We start from the raw sequence: 21,511 nt of genomic DNA, 5'->3' as shown, positions 1-21,511 counted from the left end.
TTTTTGTGATATTAAATTCCGCGCGAAGAGCGGGTAATTTTACTAGTTTAAAATAAGATAAAAATCAAAAGTAAGTCTCCTCTACTTTTTATTTTTCTACTTAAAAATCATTTATTTTTATTTAAAAATACTTTTTTCATGCCAATCCAAATAGGGTATAAGGGAGTCCCCTACTTTTCTTTTCTTTTTTGACTTAAGTCCATCGAAACGAGATACGAGGGAAGTTAAATTGGTACCGGTGGAGTATTTGAGAGCGGGATTTGGGTTTCTTTCATAGGAGAATTTGCTTATTTTTGTTTCCCTCACTCTTTTACTCATTCTCTTACGGCCCGTCCGCCGGTTAGTTCTTTTTCCGGCGAAACAAGGATTATAAGGTCCATTGGAGCTTCCGTTCAGGTTTTCCTACTTTGTTTGCTCAATAATTGTCGCTGCACAAATGAAGGTTCATTTTTATCGGGTCTGTTGCTTTTGCTGATTATNTATTTTTTTCAAGCCAATCCAAATAGGGTATAAGGGAGTCCCTTACTCTCTTTTTTTTTAACTTAAAAGTTACTCTCTCCGTTTCAAAAAGATTGATCTGGTTTGACTTGGCACAAAGTTTAAGAAATTAAAGAAGACTTTTGAATCTTGTGGTCCTAAATTAAAGTTATGTCAAATGTACAAAATTGCCCTTAATCTTGTGGTCTTAAACATGCCACGAGGAAAGCAAAAAGTAAAATGTTACCAAAAAAGGAAAGAGGTAATTTTTTTTAAACTGACTAAAAAGGAAAGGAAGTCATTCTTTGTGAAACAGAGGGAGTATTTATTTTTTATTTAAAAATTATTTTTTTAAGTCCATCGAAACGAGATAGGAGGGAAGTTAAATTGGTACCGGTGGAGTATATATGTTGAGAGCGGGATTTGGGTTTCTTTCATAGGAGAATTTGCTTATTTTTGTTTCCCTCACTCTTTTACTCATTCTCTTACGGCCCGTCCGCCGGTTAGTTCTTTTTCCGGCGAAACAAGGATTATAAGGTCCATTGAAGCTTCCGTTCAGGTTTTCCTACTTTGTTTGCTCAATAATTGTTGGTGCACAAATGAAGGTTCATTTTTATCGGGTCTGTTGCTTTTGCTGATTATATGATGAAATAAAAAAACATGAAGAAGATTATATGATGAAATCCAAATTTAAACCTAAGTAATTGGTTGCATAGATTAGCTTTTTGAAGTGAATAAATTAACTGATTGTTGAACTTGAGCGAAAATTACATTTTTCATTCGGTTATAGAAAATTTTATTTCAGAAACAGAATTAATTACTAGTTGTCTTTCCAAAAAAAATTCAGATGTTTCATTTCATTCAATTCGCTCATTGTTTTGAAACTTTTCTGTTAGGTAGTTGCTGTGGAAATGATATACTCAAGGAGTGTAGGAGCAAACGATTAGTACAGAGGATGTGTTCAAGGCCCTTGAAAAGATAGAACTTTTCCAAGTTCATTGAGACTCTCAAAGCTTGTCTTGAAGGTTAATTTAGTTTATTTACTCTTAAGTTGTTTAATCTCAGTAATGAGTACCTTTATGTTGATGTTGAACACTCTGTCAGGGTAGACAAGCTTTTCAATTAATTGCATATAGTCAAGTGTCAACCTTGTGGTGAGATGTCTATGAGTGTAAGTGGTGGGTGCCCATGTAGTTCTTGAACCAAAGAGTTTATATGTTCTGATAGCTTAAATCCCGAGTCCAATAATGAACATAATGGTATTAGCATAGAAGTTTGAGGACAGGTACTATCAACTATGTAATAATTTCTACTTAATTTCCTCTTTTTTTTTCCAAATAATAATGAGTATTTTGATTTCCAATTGTAGCTATTTCTCCTTTAAAGAAGCTGATGCGGAGTTGAGGTTGAGTTGTATGTTTTTTTCTCTGCACAAATCGGGGAAATGGCTCAAAGGTTTTCTCGTCTTTGTACGGTTTCCTGCATGTGTAGATCAATTACTGGAGTCAAATTACAACCACCAATCTTACCCAGCACATTCCAGTCTCATCCACACACTGTACCCCATGGCTATTTTTATCCTATGCTCCAATTGCAAGGTTAGTTCTCTGCACGCCTGTCAACCTAATTGGTAAAAGTGATAGAGCTCAAAGCTGATTTTCCCTCCCTGTTATATATTGCTGGTGTTTGTAAATTGTAAGGCACCGGTTTGGACATTCAAGAGTATTATAAGTGATGGAGATGAGGCTTCTTTTCACGTGGACAATCTGTTAGTGGGAGTTCTCATTGAAATATTAAAAACCCTCGACTGCTCCAAGGCAGTCCAAGGACAAATTCTGAATAAGGGTTGCTCAGTTGTAGGACAGTGTGTATAATCTCCTATCAAGTGAATCAGTTTTAACCTAGCATCGAGTCGCCTAGTGAATATTTTTACAACACATATATGTTTCTACCTCAATATTTTGCTTCTTAAGTGCTACTACTTGTGCCTCTGCTGTTGAACCATGTTCCTGGACAACAATTTGTGTTTTGCCTTTCAGAATTCTTCTGAACTTTTTTTTCTTTCAACGAGTCTGCTACATTTATGTGTTAGGAAATCAAGATAATTTTCCTGTCCTCAAACTTCTTTGCTAATACCATTAAAGGAGAAATTACTACGATTGGAAATCAAAATGCAGCTCACCTCTGCAATTTATCAACAGGTGAAGAATGAATTAGCATATTTCAATTGAATAGTCATGAAGAAGTCTTATCACACCTCTGCTTTCAAGATAATTTTCCTGAAACAAATTTGCATGCCTTTCTTGTGACGGGATTTTGCAGATACTCTATCAATTGAGATTTGCTGATGATAATCACATGTTCAGTTAAAAAAGGACCCTTAAATTCTAACGTTTCTATAGTTATCTAAGAATCTTAGGGCTGTGTTTCCGTTATTGTTATCGTTTAGGCAATCCATACTTCACCTGTTGATAAATTTCAGCTCGCCTTAAAATTTACTTACTTTTATGTGTCTGCCCAGTACTTGAACACTTCTCTTTTCGCTAGTGCTTTTCAGTTGGCAGTCTGATTATTCTTGAAGTTGTTTCTTCTGTTCTTTGAATGAAACTAAACCATATAAATTTGGAAGATTTTTGTTAAAGTTTAGTTCTGTAGGTTTGTTATACATTGATAGAATATTTTAGTGCTTGTTACATGATTTGGCCTCTTTTTTCCTTGAAAGTTCATCCAATTTTTAAAATTCACCATTCCTTGAAGTGGCCACAATATTTTATAATTTAGTCCCTGGACTTGATATGCATATAACTTCTTGATATAGGCCACAAGTCAAGGCATCTAGTTTTAATACTGTAATACGGAGTACTTTCTGCACATAGCATTTTGGCTTTTCTTCTTCTTGCAAGTATAATAACTTGCAAACAAAATTCAAGAGGTTCTATAATTGATGCAGTGTTGAGATCATATGCGCGTAATAGACGTTCCAACTATGATCTATTTGGTGGTGGTATACCTAAACCAGATGAGTTTAAGAAAGCCTGGGCAAAACAAATGGATGATGAAGAGAGCCGTCTATGGACAGCAAGTGAAGATGAAAGTGACTCTGATAAAGGTGATAGTCATAGCCGTCTCAGAAAAGAGATTAGGAAAGCCAAACAACGAGCAAAAGCGCAAGATGGTCCTATTGATGCAGATGATAGTGACGAATTGAGAAGTCTGTGGTCTGATAGTGATGATGAGAAGACATTATGGACTGGTAGTGAGGGAGATGATGATGATGATATTCCGACTGAACCATACCCAAACATAAAGAGTGATAGTTACATTGATAAACTGTTTGAGTTTGAGGAAAAACCTAAATATAGAACACTCTCTGAAGCCTTGAAATCTGAGCAGGAACCTGAAGAGTTATCTCCGGGAAAGCAAGCTAGAAAAATTGCTGTGGAAAATGCCCTTAAGAAGTTGAAAAAGGGACCGGATGGGCGTTACATCAATGTTTGGGAGGTTATGAGTGATTTGGACATTCTGATTGGTGCTTTTGAGAACATCATTTCGGGACCAGAATATGCTGAATTGAGACAGGGAGGACCTAAGAAATTGAATATGCAGTTCTTCAAAGACATACAAACTCGTATGAGAGATCCGAACTTTGAGTTCTCTCCTGAAATAAAACTGAAACCAAAGAGCAAATTGGTACGTAGAAAGAAATGGCAGAAAACAGAATCTAGGCGTAGGAAAGCACGGAAACGATAGCTTCATGGTGACACCTTTCTTTTTTGCATTTAAACATTGTACCAATAGATTTAGTATTTCTTAGTGGCTGATTCCAAGTTTCTTTAACTATTGGATGAGAGATAATTCATTTCAAGAAGAAGATGTGGCAGCTGTTGATGGAATTACTTACTGCTTTCTGTAAATTCCTCATGATTGCTTTATGTAGACCATTTACTTAGATTACTTATTCTTACTGCTGAATGGGAACTCGGATTTCATAACTAACACTTTGAGATAAGTTAATTGCTCTATACCAACTTTTAGAGTTTCACATTAATGCTTGTTTACTGCAACTGTGATTTCTCTATATTGCAAAGCAGCTAACAGGAATGAAGGCAAAACAGTTGCCTTTCACTGGGGTTTTGCCTATCTCTGAAATTAGGGAGTATCACTACAACATTTGAATGCATAAACGGTGGACTTGTAGTAGCTTGGCAAATAAAGCATGTTGCCTATTAGGTTATTACAATAGTTTATAATACTAGGATAGTATTAACAAAGTTTTACACCGTCAATGTATAAAAGTGAAAGTACTTGTAGTAGCTTGGCAAATAAAGCATGTTGCCCATTAGGTTATTACAATAGTGTATAATACTAGGATAGTGTTAACAAAGATTTACACCATCAATGTATAAAAATGAAATTACTTCAAACAAGAAAGGACAAAAGAAACCATAGTTGTTTGTATGTGAAAACTGAAATCTAATCTATATATATAGGTACGGATGGTAAGTCTCTCAATTGTTATAGTTATTCATGTTCCAAGAATGGCTGATGCTGGGTGGGAAGACACCATAGGGTATCTGCTTAAGAATCCTTCCTGGTTGATATGTGTAAATATCATTGATGATGTTGCCAATGCCATTGTCATGGCTATTCTGCCTGTAAGAGTTCATCATTGTTGGAGGGTAATCAAAAAAAGAGTTCATTGTTGAAGATGGATGTTTGTAATGGAAAGCTTGCATGTCATTCATCTCACTGAATGGCCTTGGTTGATATCCATATTCCCCTTGAGCAGTGTGTAAGTTCTGTAGACCTGGTTCTTCACTTCCCAAATTAGCAAAACAGGAATTAATACTTCTGAGACCTTGGTTTGGAGCAAGACTAGGATTACTGTCTCGGAGACCTTGAAAATCAACCATTGAATTTCTTCTACCTTGTAGACTTTGGAGATATCCAAATGCAGAAGTTCTTCCGAAATCTGCATTGTTAATGATGCTTTCTTCCTGAACATTATATGGATAATCCATGTTTCCTAGTGCAAAAAGGTTCCGATTTGCCTCACCTGAGAGAGAGTCAATTCCAATACTCTGGTCCAAAAACTGTTTGTTGCCCCAGTGATCGAAGCCTCGTTCAATAGGGGCACACATAGGCCGTCTCTTGGAGGCTCCAAGAGAATTGTACAAGCTGTGCATTTGGTTTTGATGCTTGGTATTATTGAGCCAGTTAAGGAGTTCTCTGTTTTGAGTCTTCTCATCGTCACACCAGCTTAGACCTCCCTGGTTTTGGTAAAAGTCATCATTTAACCACTTGTGGAGTAGTTCTGTTTCTTGGTTTTCCATTGGGTTTTCTGATAAAAGCTCTGCATGTTTTCCAGATTTGTTTAGCTTCTTGATCAGTGTTGCTGAGTCCACATTCCCAGATACTATGACCACTTGTTCATCCACATCCATTTTCACTTGATAAACCCCTGAAACCAAATGTTTTGTCCATAATGTAAATAATCTTTATTCTAAAGTATGAACTTCCTCTGTTCTTTTGTTAAGATCTGCCAAAGCAATAATTTTTGCTCACCCTCTCTTTTAATTTTTCCTGGTGTGCATGTTGGAGAAAAGGTGGTAGATGCTACTAGTGTAACTTATAGTAAGTGAAAAATGAGAGTACCTTCAATTCTTTTAAGCAATTTCTTCACCTTCTGCATGCATCCATGACAGTTGATCTGAACTTTAAGAACACAAGTCTGTAAACAAAAAAATACAAAGCAGTAGTTAAAGAAGGCTAATGAGAAAACTAATTAAGTGGAAAATGAGAGAACTGATGAGAACTAAGTGAATGACCTGAATTCTCACAAGCTCAAAGTCCTGGACAGTAGCAGACATTTTTCAGGTAAGTAGCAGTGTTTAGTTTGTTCTCTTATGTCAAATGAAGTTGAAACTTGTTTCTATTTTAAGTCTTGCTAATAACTTACCTCAAAAGGATCACCCTACAAATGGCTAAATATCAGCCACAGTAGCACTAGTAAAGAGAAATGCAGGCACCAAATACATGACTCAGTAACAGCTGCAGCAAAAACATGGGGTACACTAGCTAGCTTGTCCTTTCATCTCAGTACAAAACACAACAGACCCTCAGAAGTGTCAGTGTGTTGAGTGTTTTTGTGTTCTTTAGATAGGAGGTTTAGGGGGGTGGGGTGTTGAAGGGTGTAAGAAAAGTGTGATTTGACCAGTTGAGTAGTTCAGAGAAATGAGGATTGACAGTTCAGATAAAGGGTGTAAGGCAAAGTATATCATTTTTTTCCATATAGAGGCAACTGGCAAGTAGTAGTGTCAGATTCTCTTGTCAGTAGCATGACTATGTGCGTGGGTGTATTACATTTACATGATTTGATCCTAGCCAGAACCTTTATTTTGAATCTCATATCATAAACTGAAGAATAGGTGGTAGTATTAAAATTTTCTCACTACATTAAGCTCATGATAATTTGTAGAAAAATCAGGACAATATTTGAGCCATAGTGTTCAATATTTCATTTAGGCCCAACAATTTTTCATATGGCCCATGGTTGGATCATTTTTGCTGAGTGTTACAATTTGGGTCCAGATAGCCATGAGCCATCTACAGAAAACGCAGTTATTGTTCCTTCTAAGATTATTGTTAATTTTGGGCCTCAAACTCATGTTGGAAATTACGTGGTGATCTTAAACTTTTGATCCCCACTTGTCCCAATTCAACCGTCAAGGTCAAAACTCAAAAGTAAAACTTGAATTTTGCCCATGGGGTCGAGCTTCAATTTTGAGTGTAGAAGACATTATTAAGAGTAAGAGAGCTTAAAACCCCTGCTTTTGAGAGTAAAATCGAGAGCTGTAAGGGTTCTAACCTCGCTTACCCCATGGGAAAAACTAAAGACCACCACATTTAAGGACATTCTTGTAAATCAGCATGATGGACCATATTTGGGAGGCCAAGCATTGTCATTTACATTGTTAAAAGTTTTGATCTAACATGTTATATTAATTAATCATAGTTAACATAAAGAGTATCTGTAAGGGACACTGTAACATGTTATGTTTGTTTTTTATGACCTTTGTTGATTTTTATGAGGTGCTTTATAAGAAAAATATGCTGGCAAAGGCAACCCCAGACAGTACTAATGTATAGCCAAATAATGACATGCATGTCCCCCTTCAATAGTTCAAAAATAAAAATCTTTTAGGCCCCTCTTAACATTGTAGACTCCTTACACTTTAATTTGATATTTTCATAAAAGAAATGTTTCTAAAGTATTAATCATATAATAATAAATTATTATGTAACACTGCTCATAACTGTAAAGGTCAAAACTCAAAAGTAAAACTTGAAGTTTTGCCCATGGGGTCGAGCTTCAATTTCGAGTGTAGAAAAAGAAAACCTTTCCAGTTAGTTGATTAGAGCATAGGGTAAGCTTATTATTAGAATCAGATTAGTCTTTCAAATTTTATTAATTAAAAAAAAATCGATAAATTGATTAAAAAATCTTTGCTTTTTCTTTATTTCTTTCTTGTATTTTAATTGAAAAAAGAAGGATCGAGTCTTGTGGATCAGTGATTAATAAAGGTCTTATGTTTCAATAATGCCTTATTTTTAAATATTTATGTGGCTAATGTGGGGAAATTTTTCCTCCAAGACACACAAATCATGGTTAAGGTAATTGTCATTAACTGATATAAACGGCGGAATTAACATTAAAATGTTCACAATTTTTGTTTTATCCACTCAATTTCTAAAGTAACATTGTCATTTTCTTTGTTGTCCGGATTAAAATTCATAAATAAATAATTAGTGGGAAAATTTCCTATCTTTTTTTTTTTAATAAAATGAAATTGGTCGGTGTTATAGACTTGCTTTTTTGAAAACTTGACCATGTAATGATGGAGTACCTAATTTTAAAATTTTACTTTCTTTCTTTTCGTTTTAAGATAATAATTAATACCCCCATCTTTAATTTGTTGTCACTGCTCAACTTTTTAAAAAGAGAAAAATTGGTGAGAAGACTTTTTAATTAAGGAATTTAAACTGTCCCACTACAGATTGAAAGAGGAAAAGTTAATAAGAGATGCTCCTTCCGTTTCACAAAAAATGATCTAGTTTAACTTGACACAGAGTAACGAAATAAAGAAGACCTTTGAATCTTGTGGTCCTAAATTAAAGTTATGTCAAATGTACAAAATTGTCCTTTAATCTTGTGGCCTTAAACATGCCATGTGGAAAGCTGAAATTAAAATGTTACCAAAAGAGGAAAAAGATCATTTTTTTTTTAAACAGACTAAAAAATAAAGGAAGTCAATCTTTTTAAAACGGAGGGAATTATATTGGTACTTGTTTATTATATTCCAACATAGTGGCAACAGGTACAGTCTACTAACCAGGATTTATTAGGATAAGATAAATCATATCTTAATCATCGTTCTAATTAACTTTTTATACATCCACAGTAAAATACTTAATAAGTGTGATTGTATTAATCACTTTTGTCATGGTAAAAGCCAAAAAATCAGGATACATCAAAAGGAGTTTACCATTTTGATAAGTTTTTCCTTGTTTTTTCTTTTCATTTCTCATCTGAACAGTGTTTAATAACGTCATTGGAGTCCAACTATTCCAAATCCGCATTGCTTAGGCCCATTTGAGGAGACACGATCTATAAAAGATTTTATCATACCCAGAGCTTGAACTCGAAACATCTAGTTAGGGGAGGAATAACCCCATTCAAAAGGTTAATTGTAAGTGGCACTTAGAAAGTTGAACAGTTTTAACACAGTAATATTTTTTCTTTGGCATTCAATAGGCCTATATATTTAGCATATTTTCACCACTACAATTAGTATAATTACTTTAAGGAAAAGATATATACCACAGTTAAAACAATCGTTATATATTTGTTACGTTATATAGTTTAGAGTATCATCATAATTGAAATATTTAGTGAGTAAGGTATCACAAACGAAACAATATCGAGGTAACGCTTTTGTTCTACAAAAAGAATTGTAAGCAATAAGTGAATTTAAGCAACGATTAATTGATTATTATCAAATTAAAAATAAAGCAATGATTTACTGATAATATATACTCCATAATTATAAGAAGAGTACGTGAAAAAGGCAGTGTCGAATTTGAAAAGGGCTGCTGGTAATCAAAGCCTACTTCTTCTTCTTCTTCTGGTCTTTATTGTAATCTTTATGAACTTAAAAAGCAACATAAATGATAAATTCCATCATCCGTGGAAAGAATAGGATTCTAGCTTATATGCATTCGGCATATTTGAGAGAACATAACAATTTTACGCAGAAACACTCTTAGTACCTATCTATTTATGGCGATATGTTCAATCGATAAAAATTCTAAAAGCTTATAAATTTAAAAGTATTACTACTTCCGTGTCATATTAGATGGACATCTTACTAAAAGTATTTGTCTCATATTATTTGATCACTTACTAAATCGGGATAGAATTAATTAATTTTTTTCCCATTTTACCCCTACAATTTATATTGACTTTGGAAGTTTAAACAAAATTTGAAGATTCAAAATTTCTTTATTCAAGAGCTAATTAATATGAACAAAGGGCAAAATAACAAAGTTGATCAATCTATTAATGATTTCTTAATAACCGTATAAAATAAAAAATGTTCAGTTGCTATTGTTATTATTTAGCAAAATTTAGAAACAAAAAGATGGTAGACAATAATAGATATTTGCTTCTTCAAATTCAAGCAAAGCACAAAAAAAAGGAAGCTTAATATTCCATCGTTCAAGCTATTAGTTCTACCTTAGCCAGATCTTAATTACAATGACATGGACAAGTACATAGTATAATAATATTCTTTTACTAAATTCCTAAACTCCAAGAAAGAAAGTTTGAAAGTTGGATCACATAATAGAACAAGCATTGGGATTATCATCACTAAAAAGATGAGTAATCCTTTCTTCAGTAGCATTAGGTGTAATTAGTGCTTGTGGCACATTTTTAACAAAACCAGAAGGTGCCTTTTTGTCATATGCTTGAGCTACGTATGGATAAGACACCAAATTATATGGAATATATGGCCACATTTCTGCTCTTTTTCCAGTGCTTTTTATTCTATTCAACACTCTCGCTGGATCAACATAACCACTCACTATCACCCTGTGTTGTTTTCTAATCACTTCCACTGTTTTCACACCTGAAAATCACAATAATTACCTATAAATAACGTACCTACACATTAATTAAATATACTACTATAACCAAAGAATTTTATGTAAGAACCGGACCTTTCATGCGTCTAACTGCGTTCTTGACTCTTCTTTCACATCCATCACAGTCCATCTTCACTTTTATCTCCACTGTCTTAACATTTTTTTTTTTAAAACAAAAAAACAACTCATCAATAACACACACACACACACACAAAAAAAATGGTTATAAAATGAATAGTAAGATACCTGTAATGGTCTCCTTTTGGTACGTCGTCTTGTACTTGTAACGGTGCAAAAAATTGATAAATAATCAAGAACACCCATATTATAAATTCTCTCGATTGATCGAATTTTCACTTATCTTTGGGAGAAAGCAAATATATAAATAGAGAGACTTGTGTTGTGGGTTTTATGGGGATGGGGGAATATTATAACAAGTTGGTTAGGTGGATATGGGACAATGACAACTAAAGCAAGAACTAATCCTGTTTATAGAAAACAATTTAAGTTATATATATATTGACAGTGTAAAATTTAATGTAATTTAATAATATTTTTTCATATTATCCTATTAAACTTCAAATTAAGAATTACTTTATTTACTATACAACAACAATTAAGGTTCAGTTTCAAATAAATTGAAGTCCGCTATTAAAAAAAAAGTTAACGGTGGTACATTATATTGTTTAATTTTCTTTTTGCTAAAGAAATTGTACATAAAAGATGCAAGTGTGCTCAGAAATGATGATCCTTTATGTAACTCTTCATTTGTTTATTGTGATGCGTTAGTTATTGGAAAATTGTTGTAAAGTACTTTTATGTCTTCCTTTCATTTTCGTTCAGTGGGTGTGGCTTTGCCTTTTTACTTATTTTATCAATTAATGCCCCTAATTATTGGCTTCCAATGTTTCCCTGATCCTAAATTCGTGCATAAAAGATAAGATTTAATTTCATTTTGGACTATTTCAGTTTCGTATATCTTTCCATTCAATAAATAAAAAATTCATTCCTCCAAATTATATTTTGTTCGAAACTGCATTTATAGTTGAACTCCTCTAGTATTTTGTATGTAATCCTAGACCCTACTTCTGAAATTATATTGTTGTTGTATTTTATATGTACGTACTATTTAATCGTACCAAGAATATGAAACATAGTAATATTTAGAAAAAAAATAGTGAAAAACTTTAATATACATTAAAAGCATCAACAAATTGAGACAGAGTTACTACATAATTTCAATTTCTTGGGATGGAGAGTTGAAATATTTTCTTGAATTTTGCTCCATGATTCTTTAAGACCTTTCTTCTATGTAGGGCAACCTAAAACCTTTGAGTTGGAAAAGGTTGTAAAAAAAACAAAGGAAAGAAAAGTAGGTTGATAGAATATTTTTTTTATCCCCACAAGTAAAGAGATGAAACTTGTTAGTACCAATTGAACACAAATTATTTATCAAAAAGAAGAATCCCAGGTCTCAAGGCATAACGTAAATCATTATGGTGCATCAACTTTTAGTGTTGTTAAAATAAAAATATATTTTTTACCCTTTTAACTAAAAAAATGAAAAAAAGATCAGTTTGTTTTAAAACAAAAAAAATATTATAATTTTCTGGCCATTTAGCACTTCCGTTTCAATATAAGATATGATGAGTTCCAAAGTGGTTCAATAATTGCATATTTATGTAGTCCTTTTAGTTTTGGGGTCAAACTGTAGGCCATGGGAACCTTATTAGTGAGTTCAAAGTGAGAAATAAAGACAGAATCGTATTTGATGATTTGAAGAGAATACGTGTATTCGAATTATCTTTCAAGTTCCAACTTATCTGCAAGAATAAGGAGTCTAGTCTGCCTAGAGCAACTTTATTGTGGTGATTTGAAACTCCACGACAGTAGTTATTTTTGCCGAAAAATGGCTAGTGGGAGCCATTTCTACAATTAGTTTTGGGAAAATGCACAAGTACTTAACCTTTACTAAGGTCCTATTACCTCCCAAACTTATTTTTTAATTAATTTTCTACCCCTTTTCGGCCTACATGACACTATCCTTCAAAAAATTGTCAACATGCGTTGGGCCCACAAAATAGTGCCACGTAAGCCAAAAAGGGGTAGAAAATTATATATAAAATAAATTCGAGAGTAATAGGACCTTAGTAAAGGTTAAGTGTGTTTCAGGGATTTTGGGCATAGACTGGGGGGTACTTATGCATTTTCCCATTAGTTTTTTTCACGATAATCACTACTTGTAAATCAACAGACACAGGAAAAAATTATCTGTTGTGCACTAAATTTGATAAAATGAAAACAAGGTAAAATCTTAGTATATTAAAGCAATCACTACAAGGCACGAAATCAGATTCGTAGGCCAACCATTTTTCTGAATAGGTGAAGCCACTGGAAGAAAATAGCTTCACTGTTTCACAAATTTCACTTAAATCTCATCATAAACTTTACTACATGAATTCATCATCTCCTCTGTCTATTTAAGCTCGTTCCTGAGTAGCTAGCTAAAAAGCTGAAACATGAATATTCTCAAGTCAACAAATAGAGAAGGGGATTTTAGCCATACAAAAGACAAAGGAAATTTGTTTTTTTTTTCCCCACTAAATTGAGCGTTACATATCAGTTCAAATTCACATAAGCAAATTCAGTTATTTTCTTGAAGCTGGAATATCTTGTCTAACAAATGCCTTCTTTTAGCACTTCCTAGAGAGGTCAGTACAATCCCGAAAACAGAAAAGAACCCGACAGGAATCAGAACCATCGAGTAATTTAGCTTTGCATCATATGATCAGATAATGTAATGAACTCTCCAGAACAATGACATTTGGTAGAACTTGTCGAGTGGCTGCTGCAATCAAAACAAAAGCATCAACTTTTCTATTATGCTCTATGGATAATGCTTTAACATGCTTTTGACTGCCAAGTCCTTTGGTTTACACCATCTAAAAAAGACAAAGGAGCATATATTCCATATACCACCAGTTTGTGGCTTTTGGTATCTCAAAAGCAGTATTTGTCACCATTCCAAATCAATTCATCCTAACATTCTGTGTTTTTACGCATTTGCCAACATACTTCAACTGAATTAAACTAGCACACAATCACATAAATAACTTAAACAATTCCATTTTCTAATAAGTTTCCATTTACCACATGCTAATCTGCAACCTTAAAACATTACTCTAAACAAGTTGTTCCTAGTTATCGCAGAAAGGTAGATGACTTGTTTTTCTTCATTATAGGTCTTTGCAGAAGGCAATGATAAGGGAAAAGAAAAGGGGGTGGGGAGGAGTGTTGGGCTAGGCCAGCCCATAGATACTATTAATATGGGGAAATTTTGGGCCAAAACCTGCATGGTTTTTCCCAAAAGTCTTCACAATGTCCCTACACTTCATATGTAACTTTTTTTCCTTATTAATTTCCAATGTAGCACTTTGTTCACACACCCAACAATTTCCCCCTTGAACCAGGTGCCACTAACGAATCACCAAAAACTAAGGAACAAGAAAAGGAAAAGGAACATTTTCAAAAAGAACAGAGATAATCGAGTTATTTACTAGGGATGCATAACAAGATTATTGTCATTTCGGGCATTCAATGGAACCATTAAAAGAAAAAAAGAGCTGGTCATCAAGAGAAATGCACATGTGGCAGCCGTTCCGAAATCTATTAAGATACAAGAAAGTATTAAGGACTTCAAGAATATTAAGCCTTACATTTTGGTGTGGTTGACTGGCTTAGTGATCACAACTTTTTCAGCATTTGGCCTCTTAAACCATTCCAAAATGAAGCTGCATTAACAGCTCTCTTGCCAGGAAGTTGAATTTCCAAAACCTGAAATACCAAAAAGAACTAGCATTGTAAAGATTTCAAAATCAGTGTAGCATACCAAGAAAAAGAAGATGCAACCAACATGAATATCAACCTCTAATATTAGAACTGCCTATATAAGCAGATCTATCTACAGAAAAGAAGTGTCCATGCTCTGCAGACAACTAATAACCCCCTCCCTCCACATCTATCTATCTCACAAAAGATTCAAGACAAATACATGAGGAAAACTTGAAAGGACTCAGATAAATGTGTATGCATACAACCAACGTATTCATAGTAGAGCTGTAAATTTAGATGAACAAAATCATACCCAACCCTCCATTTACCAGATAACCAAGAAACAGCAAATTTAAAGTGTATAGAGGTTCTAGATACATGCATGTACAATTGTGAGTCAGCATGGAATATTAAAGGTCATTGTACATGAATAGAAAGCCGGCATCAATTGTGGATCTCGTGTAATTTTACAAATTTAGGACAATATGAAAATAGAGCAACCCATAGAATCTAGGCCTAAAAATGCTGATAGACCTAGCAGCTTGAATCAAAATATTCTTGAATTTTAAGTTACAAAATCTTCTCACCTCCAGTGCCGTGCCCCCACCACAAGGAATTACCAGTGAACCTTTGGTGAACAGCACATCATTGGCCTCTATATCTTGACTTCTGATACCACCATAAATCCGAGTAGTGATAATTTTAAGCTCTATAATACTGCTCTCGCCATTGCTAGGGTCAATAACCTTAAGTCTAGCTCGTGTTCCTGGCCATCCTGCAAATGCTCGAACCTAAAAGCTACTGTGTCATGATCACTCAGCCCAGATTGAAAGACAATTGAGAAGAATACCTTGTTATGAAGCACTTGGGCATCCTCATCAAAGGATAGCCATGACTCCTCAGGAGTTATCTGCAAGAAGCGAAAATCAGAGTCTTATTGCCAGAATTTGAGAGTACGGTCTATTGGAATTTTGATTAGCCAAGAAGAAATACAAAATCTGCATAAATGCATCGAATGGTGTTTGAACAAAATAATTGTTTAAAGATTGTACAAAAAGAACTATAGTGTGCAACAGTTTGAGACCCCTTATTGGTGTCACTCCAACCGTGATACATATTTCACTTTTTAGATGGATTTAGTTCTCATGTAACCCTACCTACACATTGCTAGTGAGGCATGGCACGAAGTTTCAAACTGGGATGGGCTTACTGTCAGGAGCACTAAACATGCAAGCAATGGTGGAAACATGTTTTGTGAAATAGGATCCACTGTCTGCCTGCGATAATATATGCTTAACCTTCATTCAACTATTCTCTAATAAAAAAAGCAAGGATTTGTCATGTGAAAATATGCTGAAAAGCAATCAAATACGCCAGCAATATGGAGAGGGGAAGTGAACCTAAGTTTCTTATGTTTCACAAACAGGATATGCAAGACTTTTCAATTTTGAGCTCACTCCTCCAGTGAAAATGGACCTAGGACATAGCTCACTCCTCCAGCTAATCCACTGGACTGATATGTATTTCTCTTCAAAACATCTTGAGTTTCCTTCTCTCCATATCACCTATAACAGGCAAATAGAAGCCAACACCTTTAAGTAATAACTTTAATGTACTGGTAATTATGGGAGGTTTCTAGGTAGATAACAGGCATATCTGTCGTGGCTATAAAATGTCCAACCACAAAACTTGAAATGTTTGTTATGCAAGTCTGGTTAAGCCTTCCCTTAAACTCAGTATATAATACTGGGGCATATTATCCTAGAAAAATGGCTGATATCTTAACCTTCTCAGGACCTTATAATGTTGCTGATGCAGGAAAACTTGTGCTAAACGCCACGATGTTTTATGCACCCACCTCCCCATTTGATTTAACATTTTTCACTTGAAACTGGGAAGAAATGCACCAAACGGTGGAAAAACTGCAGGGGGGTGATTTATACCTTGGGAGCCAGGGTAGCATTAGAGTCATCTTGCTCTTCTGCTATTCCATTTGCAGACCCATCAAATATGGACGGAAGTTCACGAATTAGAAGTTTGGAACCTAAATGGAACAAAAAGCCATGAGCTATTGAAAAAATGGAATCTATTCGACATTCCAATATCTGCACATAGCACAGAAAACAACACCTATCGTAATTTGGTCAGACGAATTTCGAAATAGCAGCTTGACAATATCACACTAGAATACTACCTCTTAAATCCCTGCCAAAGATTCTCTAACTATTACACAAATAACTTGCAGTGACCAAAATAAAACCTAAGTACATTCTGTTCTTCAATTCTAAAGGCCAAATGATGCATTCAATATCACAGACAGAAAAAAAAGGTTGCCTTTTAAACTAAGAATACACATTTCATCCAGGAAGACAAGCATTACAACAACAACAACAACATACCCAGTGGAATCCCACTAGGTGGGGTCTGGGGAGGGTAGAGTGTACGCAGACCTTACCACTACCTCGTGGAGGTAGAGAGGCTGTTTCCGGAAGACCCTCAGCTCAAGTACATCAAATCCAAGTAAAAGACAAAAAATATATAAAACATAACATCCAATAAGAAAATAGTGTAAAATCACCAAAGGAGACAATAACATCAAGAAAATAATGCGAGAAGTGAACACAGTAAACACATTAGGCTATGGGTAACACAGACAAGAACTACAAGCGCAATGCTAAGACTACTACAAACGCTAACAACCCATACCCTCGCAGGAAGACAAGCATTACAACACTGATTTGCAGTTAGTAAAGAGCAGGGAGTAGAAAATAAGAGTAACAAACCTAGATCAAATAGTAAGTCAAGTAAATCTGGAGCCTGCAAACAGATATTATAATATCAGTCAGAAATTTCATCAAGAGATAAAGGTGCTGCCCAGAAGTGGACAGTCCACACACATGTAGCTCCCAGGGTACAAATAAGTCGAGGAGCAACAATGTGGTTAAGTTAAAACTAATGAGTATACTGACACATTTTCATGTATCTGTGCCATTATACACCAACCTTATCCGTTTGACGAAAATTGAAAAATGGAATAATAACAAGAATCTTTTTCCAGTATAGCAAGCACTGGAAATCAGCATTTTGCTCCATCCAGCACAATGGACTTGCAGAACTTAATCAAGCATCTACCCATGATGACAAAACCAATCAAAAACAAGATTTCTGGAAAGAAAATCAAAAAGACCTTTATTTGATCATCAATTGTTACTCTTTCACAAGCAATAACAGGTCCAGCATCCAATTTACGAACTGTGTAAGCTAATGATACCCCTGTTTCTTTAACACCATCCTGAAATTATGTACACAATTCCAAAAATCATATATCCATGGAACAAGTAACTCATATAATTTCTATGAGCTTTCAAGAGAATGTAACCTGCAATGCTCTTTGTACAGGAGCTGCACCACGGTATAGAGGCAGTAAACTTGGGTGTATATTAACCGTTCCTGCTTGATTGGATCAAAAAGACTAAAGCTCATTCAGATAATTGAGCTTAAGCAGGAAAAAAAATCTTTGAAAGCAGTTGCATAATAAGGGTGAAAACCTTATAATTAGCACTGCCATCCTCTTGATTTTAGCTCCAAAATATGCAGTTAATCTCTCTAGACGGCTAAGCTTTAGTAATTAAATTACATTGACATCCTTCCTTTCTTAGTGTACAATTTACTGAAGCTACCCCTATCATCAACTTTCCCCACTAAGAATGTAAAAATGTACTGACACCCAGCGGCTGTCGGAGATTCTCCATTATGAATCACCAAAGAAATGCACTGAATTTAATTATTAGATTTCCAGGTTTTTCACCAGCAAATTTCGATGACTTACTTTTGTAGAGGATTCTTGAGGAAAGGTTTTCTTAAACCAAAGGGAATGCCAAATACGAAAATAATCTGGCCTAAAGTATATCAAGAGCTAAAGTAAGAAATTAAGAGCTCTTAATCAAGTGAAAATGGTTCTAACTCTGACAAGTCCCAAACTCCACCTCTTGAAAATATGAAAAATGCCACATTAATAAAGAATTAGGAACCTACAAAATAGAATTGCAAAATAATTAGCAGTCTACTGCCTAACCTTTTGATGGAATATTCAGAAACTTTGTGGGTAAAATATTCCCGTATGCAGCAGTAACACAAAGCTCTGGCTCCAAGGATTTAAAGTTGAAAAGAAATGCTTCCTGCATTACAATAACACAGTTAAAAAGATGTATAACGGAACCCATTCACTATAATTTTACAACTTCTGAAGATTGATCAGACATCTTTCAGCGGGAACAAAAGCATAAAAATGCATCCAAGGAAGCAACTTGGTTTTCACAATTTCATAACTGAAGCATCATTTTTTAATTGTTAGGAAAAATCACTGGTCAATAAAAGAAACATAGCCTTCTAATTTTTTACCTTTCTCACTACCCTAGAGAATGTATTGATTTCATGTCCTAAAGAATTATAACCAAAACTTGTTAAAAGATAGTCTTCTAACTTGTTAGGAAAAATCACTGGTCATTACAAGAAACATAGCACCTTCCTCGCAACCCTAGAGAATGCATCTTATTTCGCGTCCTAAAGAATTATAACCAAAACTTAAGTTTCTACATACAAAATGATTACAGTTAAAAGTCACCATGGCAATTTGTCATCAGGAAGACATCTGAGGAGCAGTGACATATCGAAAAATAAATGCCAAATACATAAATAGTAAATAACTGTAGTTACCTCACCAGCCTTTACAGGTGTGAAAATCAAATCAGAAGGGAAGCCTCTGTCAAGAGCATGCTGTGCAACTGGTGAAGGCATTACTTTTCTTCCTCTATCCCTTCCAGAAGGTGGTTGTGTAACAATGGCTGTGATCTAACCAACGTTAAAGTAGCTCAGTTTCGCACCCCATCCACAATGTTCAAGTACAATCCAAAACTGAAAAGATACTTATATTATGCTGATCACAAGTAGATGCAGCCCTAAAAAGCAACATTGTAGTCAGCATAATAAAAGTATCGTTTGATTGAGAAATGCAAAAGGTAGACGCAGCCCAAAAATGAATTTGTCTAATACTTCCCGAGGAAATAAGATGACTCGGTTGTACTCAAAGAAGAAAGATAAGTTTGTGGAAACTTTATTAATAAGCCAAAAAGAAACAGACTGGTCAGTAAACTTAAAAGAACAAGTTTATATGTCACATTAGTACAAATATAAATTACTTGAAGGAAAAAGAGAAAGAAAAGAGAGGTATAAATGAAAATTGCCTATGTTCACGTAGAATAAAATGTGTACAAAACAATTAGGTGGAGTAATTAAATCCAGCTTTCAACTCTTAAGTACACAATAAAGTTAAAAATCAAGTCTTTCCAGAAATTATTGTTCATAGGCATCGCAAACATTTGTATACAAACATCTAACAACATTAGGTCTATGACCAGATGAAAAAGAATACACCTCAGTTGGAATTATAACACAAGCACCACTAAGACTCAATCCTAAACTAGTTGAGGTCAACTTAATAAATCCTCTATATCTATTCCACAACATTTTGCACTCATTTCATTCCAATGTTCAATAATTTATGTTATGCACTAGTGGAACAAGCAATTTCTGTAACCATACCTCAAAAAGTGAATCTGGGGCAGCAGAAGCATTGAATAAAGCATCAAGTACTGAAGCAGATACCTATAAATATGCAATTAACAACAAGATTTTGATAAAAGTTCATGTTTTTGTTTAAATCAGGAAAGCAATGTGCCAGATAAACAAACCTGAGGAGAACCAAGAAAGACAAGACGCTTCTTCTTGGTAGTGGAAGTGATGGTAGAAGAAGAAGCGGTGACATTGAAACTGCAAAAGCGTCGAATCATAACTGAAGACGATAACATAATTTTTGTTTTGAGGAATAGTAGTCTACTTTTTTTTTACAAATATTTGTTGCCAAAGAATATGAGGTATTTATTACTAATTTAAGAAGATGAAGCATACTAATGTAAAATTCTTGAATATATGAAAATATTGATATTTTTTTGGTAAGTAAGATTTTATAAAAATATTGACTTCAATATAACAAATTTATTTGTATTTTTAATTGATAAGAAAATTTGCCATAAATATAATCACATAGCACAAGCTAAAATTCACTTCAATATATAATAATGAAAAAGCACACATTGATGCCCTAATTGTAAATGTATGTATAGAAATATCTTTGCGATCTTTATTTTTTATTTTTATTTATTCTCACCGTTTCACAAAATAAATTATGCGTATATATAAATAAAGAAAAATAAAATGAACATCAAAAAATTGATATAATGTATGTATAAAATAAAAAGAAATCACATATTCTTGTTTTGAAATATGTTACCACATAGGTATGTAAAAGTATAAAATGCAAAAAACTTAATTATTAAATATATATATTAAACAACACAAATCACACTAGTTTAGAAGCTAATTACCCCTTTTCCCATGAGTTTACAATTTTACCAACTCTACCACAATTCGCACCTTGGATACATGTATCTGGCGCATTTAGATACATATATCTCTGATACATATTAATTAGATATATATAATTAAGTGTATTTAAATAAATTAAGGAGAAAATCATGCGTTTAAAAACTTTAGAAAATTTCAAAAAATCAAATTTTTTTGTGTATTTGACTATGTATCTGAATTGTTCTTCTATGTATCTGATATATAACTTTAATGATTAGATGTATCTAATATGTTCATTCTATGTACCTAAACTCTTCTTCTATGTATCTGATATAAATTCTTTTATGTATCTCTTGCACTTCGTACTTTTTGCTTTTGTTCACGATCGGGTGTTGGATCAAAGGATCACTCAACTAGATCATCACTGTAGTGAAGGATATCAATATGTACTTAATGATTAAATGTATATGATCTCTTCACTTTGTGTATTTAAAATATTTTTCTATGTAGCTGATATCTAATCGAAAAAATGTCTACTTTCAGTGGCCTCCTTCTTCGATTTCCTCAGTGCTAT

General features: G+C 34.0%; 4 protein-coding genes across 15 annotated transcripts; 1 reads left to right on the top strand and 3 right to left on the bottom strand.

Annotated features, from left to right (window-relative positions):
* Nucleotides 1–253: 253 nt before the first annotated feature.
* On the top strand, nt 254–4,426 carry LOC125847590 (uncharacterized). 10 transcript variants are annotated; one of them, XM_049527220.1, is made up of 4 exons: nt 254–396; nt 1,374–1,502; nt 1,847–2,075; nt 3,428–4,426. In XM_049527220.1, exons 3-4 carry the CDS (start codon nt 1,922–1,924, stop codon nt 4,225–4,227), a joined length of 954 nt encoding a protein of 317 aa, XP_049383177.1. In that variant the 5' UTR covers nt 254–396; nt 1,374–1,502; nt 1,847–1,921; the 3' UTR covers nt 4,228–4,426. The 10 variants fall into 10 exon arrangements, with proteins under 10 accessions (XP_049383177.1, XP_049383178.1, XP_049383181.1 ...); XM_049527224.1 differs by having other exon boundaries at nt 264–396; nt 1,378–1,502; XM_049527227.1 differs by having other exon boundaries at nt 280–442; nt 1,378–1,502.
* Nucleotides 4,427–4,942: 516 nt separating this feature from the next.
* LOC125847587 (uncharacterized) lies at nt 4,943–6,757 on the bottom strand. Of its 2 annotated transcripts, none has more exons than XM_049527216.1 (3): nt 6,437–6,757; nt 6,133–6,208; nt 4,943–5,938 (listed from the first exon to the last, which is right to left on the bottom strand). In XM_049527216.1, exons 2-3 carry the CDS (start codon nt 6,167–6,169, stop codon nt 4,986–4,988), a joined length of 990 nt encoding a protein of 329 aa, XP_049383173.1. In that variant the 5' UTR covers nt 6,170–6,208; nt 6,437–6,757; the 3' UTR covers nt 4,943–4,985. The 2 variants fall into 2 exon arrangements, with proteins under 2 accessions (XP_049383173.1, XP_049383172.1); XM_049527215.1 differs by lacking the exon at nt 6,437–6,757 and adding an exon at nt 6,306–6,408.
* A 3,397-nt stretch (nt 6,758–10,154) lies between these two features.
* Nucleotides 10,155–11,060, bottom strand: LOC125847596 (heavy metal-associated isoprenylated plant protein 21-like). The gene is made up of 3 exons (XM_049527235.1): nt 10,930–11,060; nt 10,759–10,834; nt 10,155–10,667 (listed from the first exon to the last, which is right to left on the bottom strand). The coding sequence occupies exons 1-3, from the start codon at nt 11,005–11,007 to the stop codon at nt 10,375–10,377; spliced, it is 447 nt and encodes a 148-aa protein (XP_049383192.1). The 5' UTR covers nt 11,008–11,060; the 3' UTR covers nt 10,155–10,374.
* Nucleotides 11,061–13,250: 2,190 nt separating this feature from the next.
* On the bottom strand, nt 13,251–20,442 carry LOC125847586 (uncharacterized). 2 transcript variants are annotated; one of them, XM_049527213.1, is made up of 12 exons: nt 20,265–20,442; nt 20,116–20,178; nt 19,231–19,365; nt 18,590–18,692; nt 17,894–17,964; nt 17,702–17,806; nt 17,298–17,331; nt 16,458–16,558; nt 15,365–15,424; nt 15,102–15,305; nt 14,400–14,517; nt 13,251–13,531 (listed from the first exon to the last, which is right to left on the bottom strand). In XM_049527213.1, the coding sequence occupies exons 1-11, from the start codon at nt 20,379–20,381 to the stop codon at nt 14,428–14,430; spliced, it is 1,083 nt and encodes a 360-aa protein (XP_049383170.1). In that variant the 5' UTR covers nt 20,382–20,442; the 3' UTR covers nt 13,251–13,531; nt 14,400–14,427. The 2 variants fall into 2 exon arrangements, with proteins under 2 accessions (XP_049383170.1, XP_049383171.1); XM_049527214.1 differs by having other exon boundaries at nt 13,251–13,528.
* Nucleotides 20,443–21,511: the final 1,069 nt, after the last annotated feature.

This window comes from Solanum stenotomum, chromosome 12 (genome assembly GCF_019186545.1).
Source record: "Solanum stenotomum isolate F172 chromosome 12, ASM1918654v1, whole genome shotgun sequence".
Classification (NCBI taxonomy): domain Eukaryota; kingdom Viridiplantae; phylum Streptophyta; class Magnoliopsida; order Solanales; family Solanaceae; genus Solanum; species Solanum stenotomum.
Note: the sequence above shows the minus strand (reverse complement) of the source record. Positions and strands in the feature narration are given on the sequence as shown.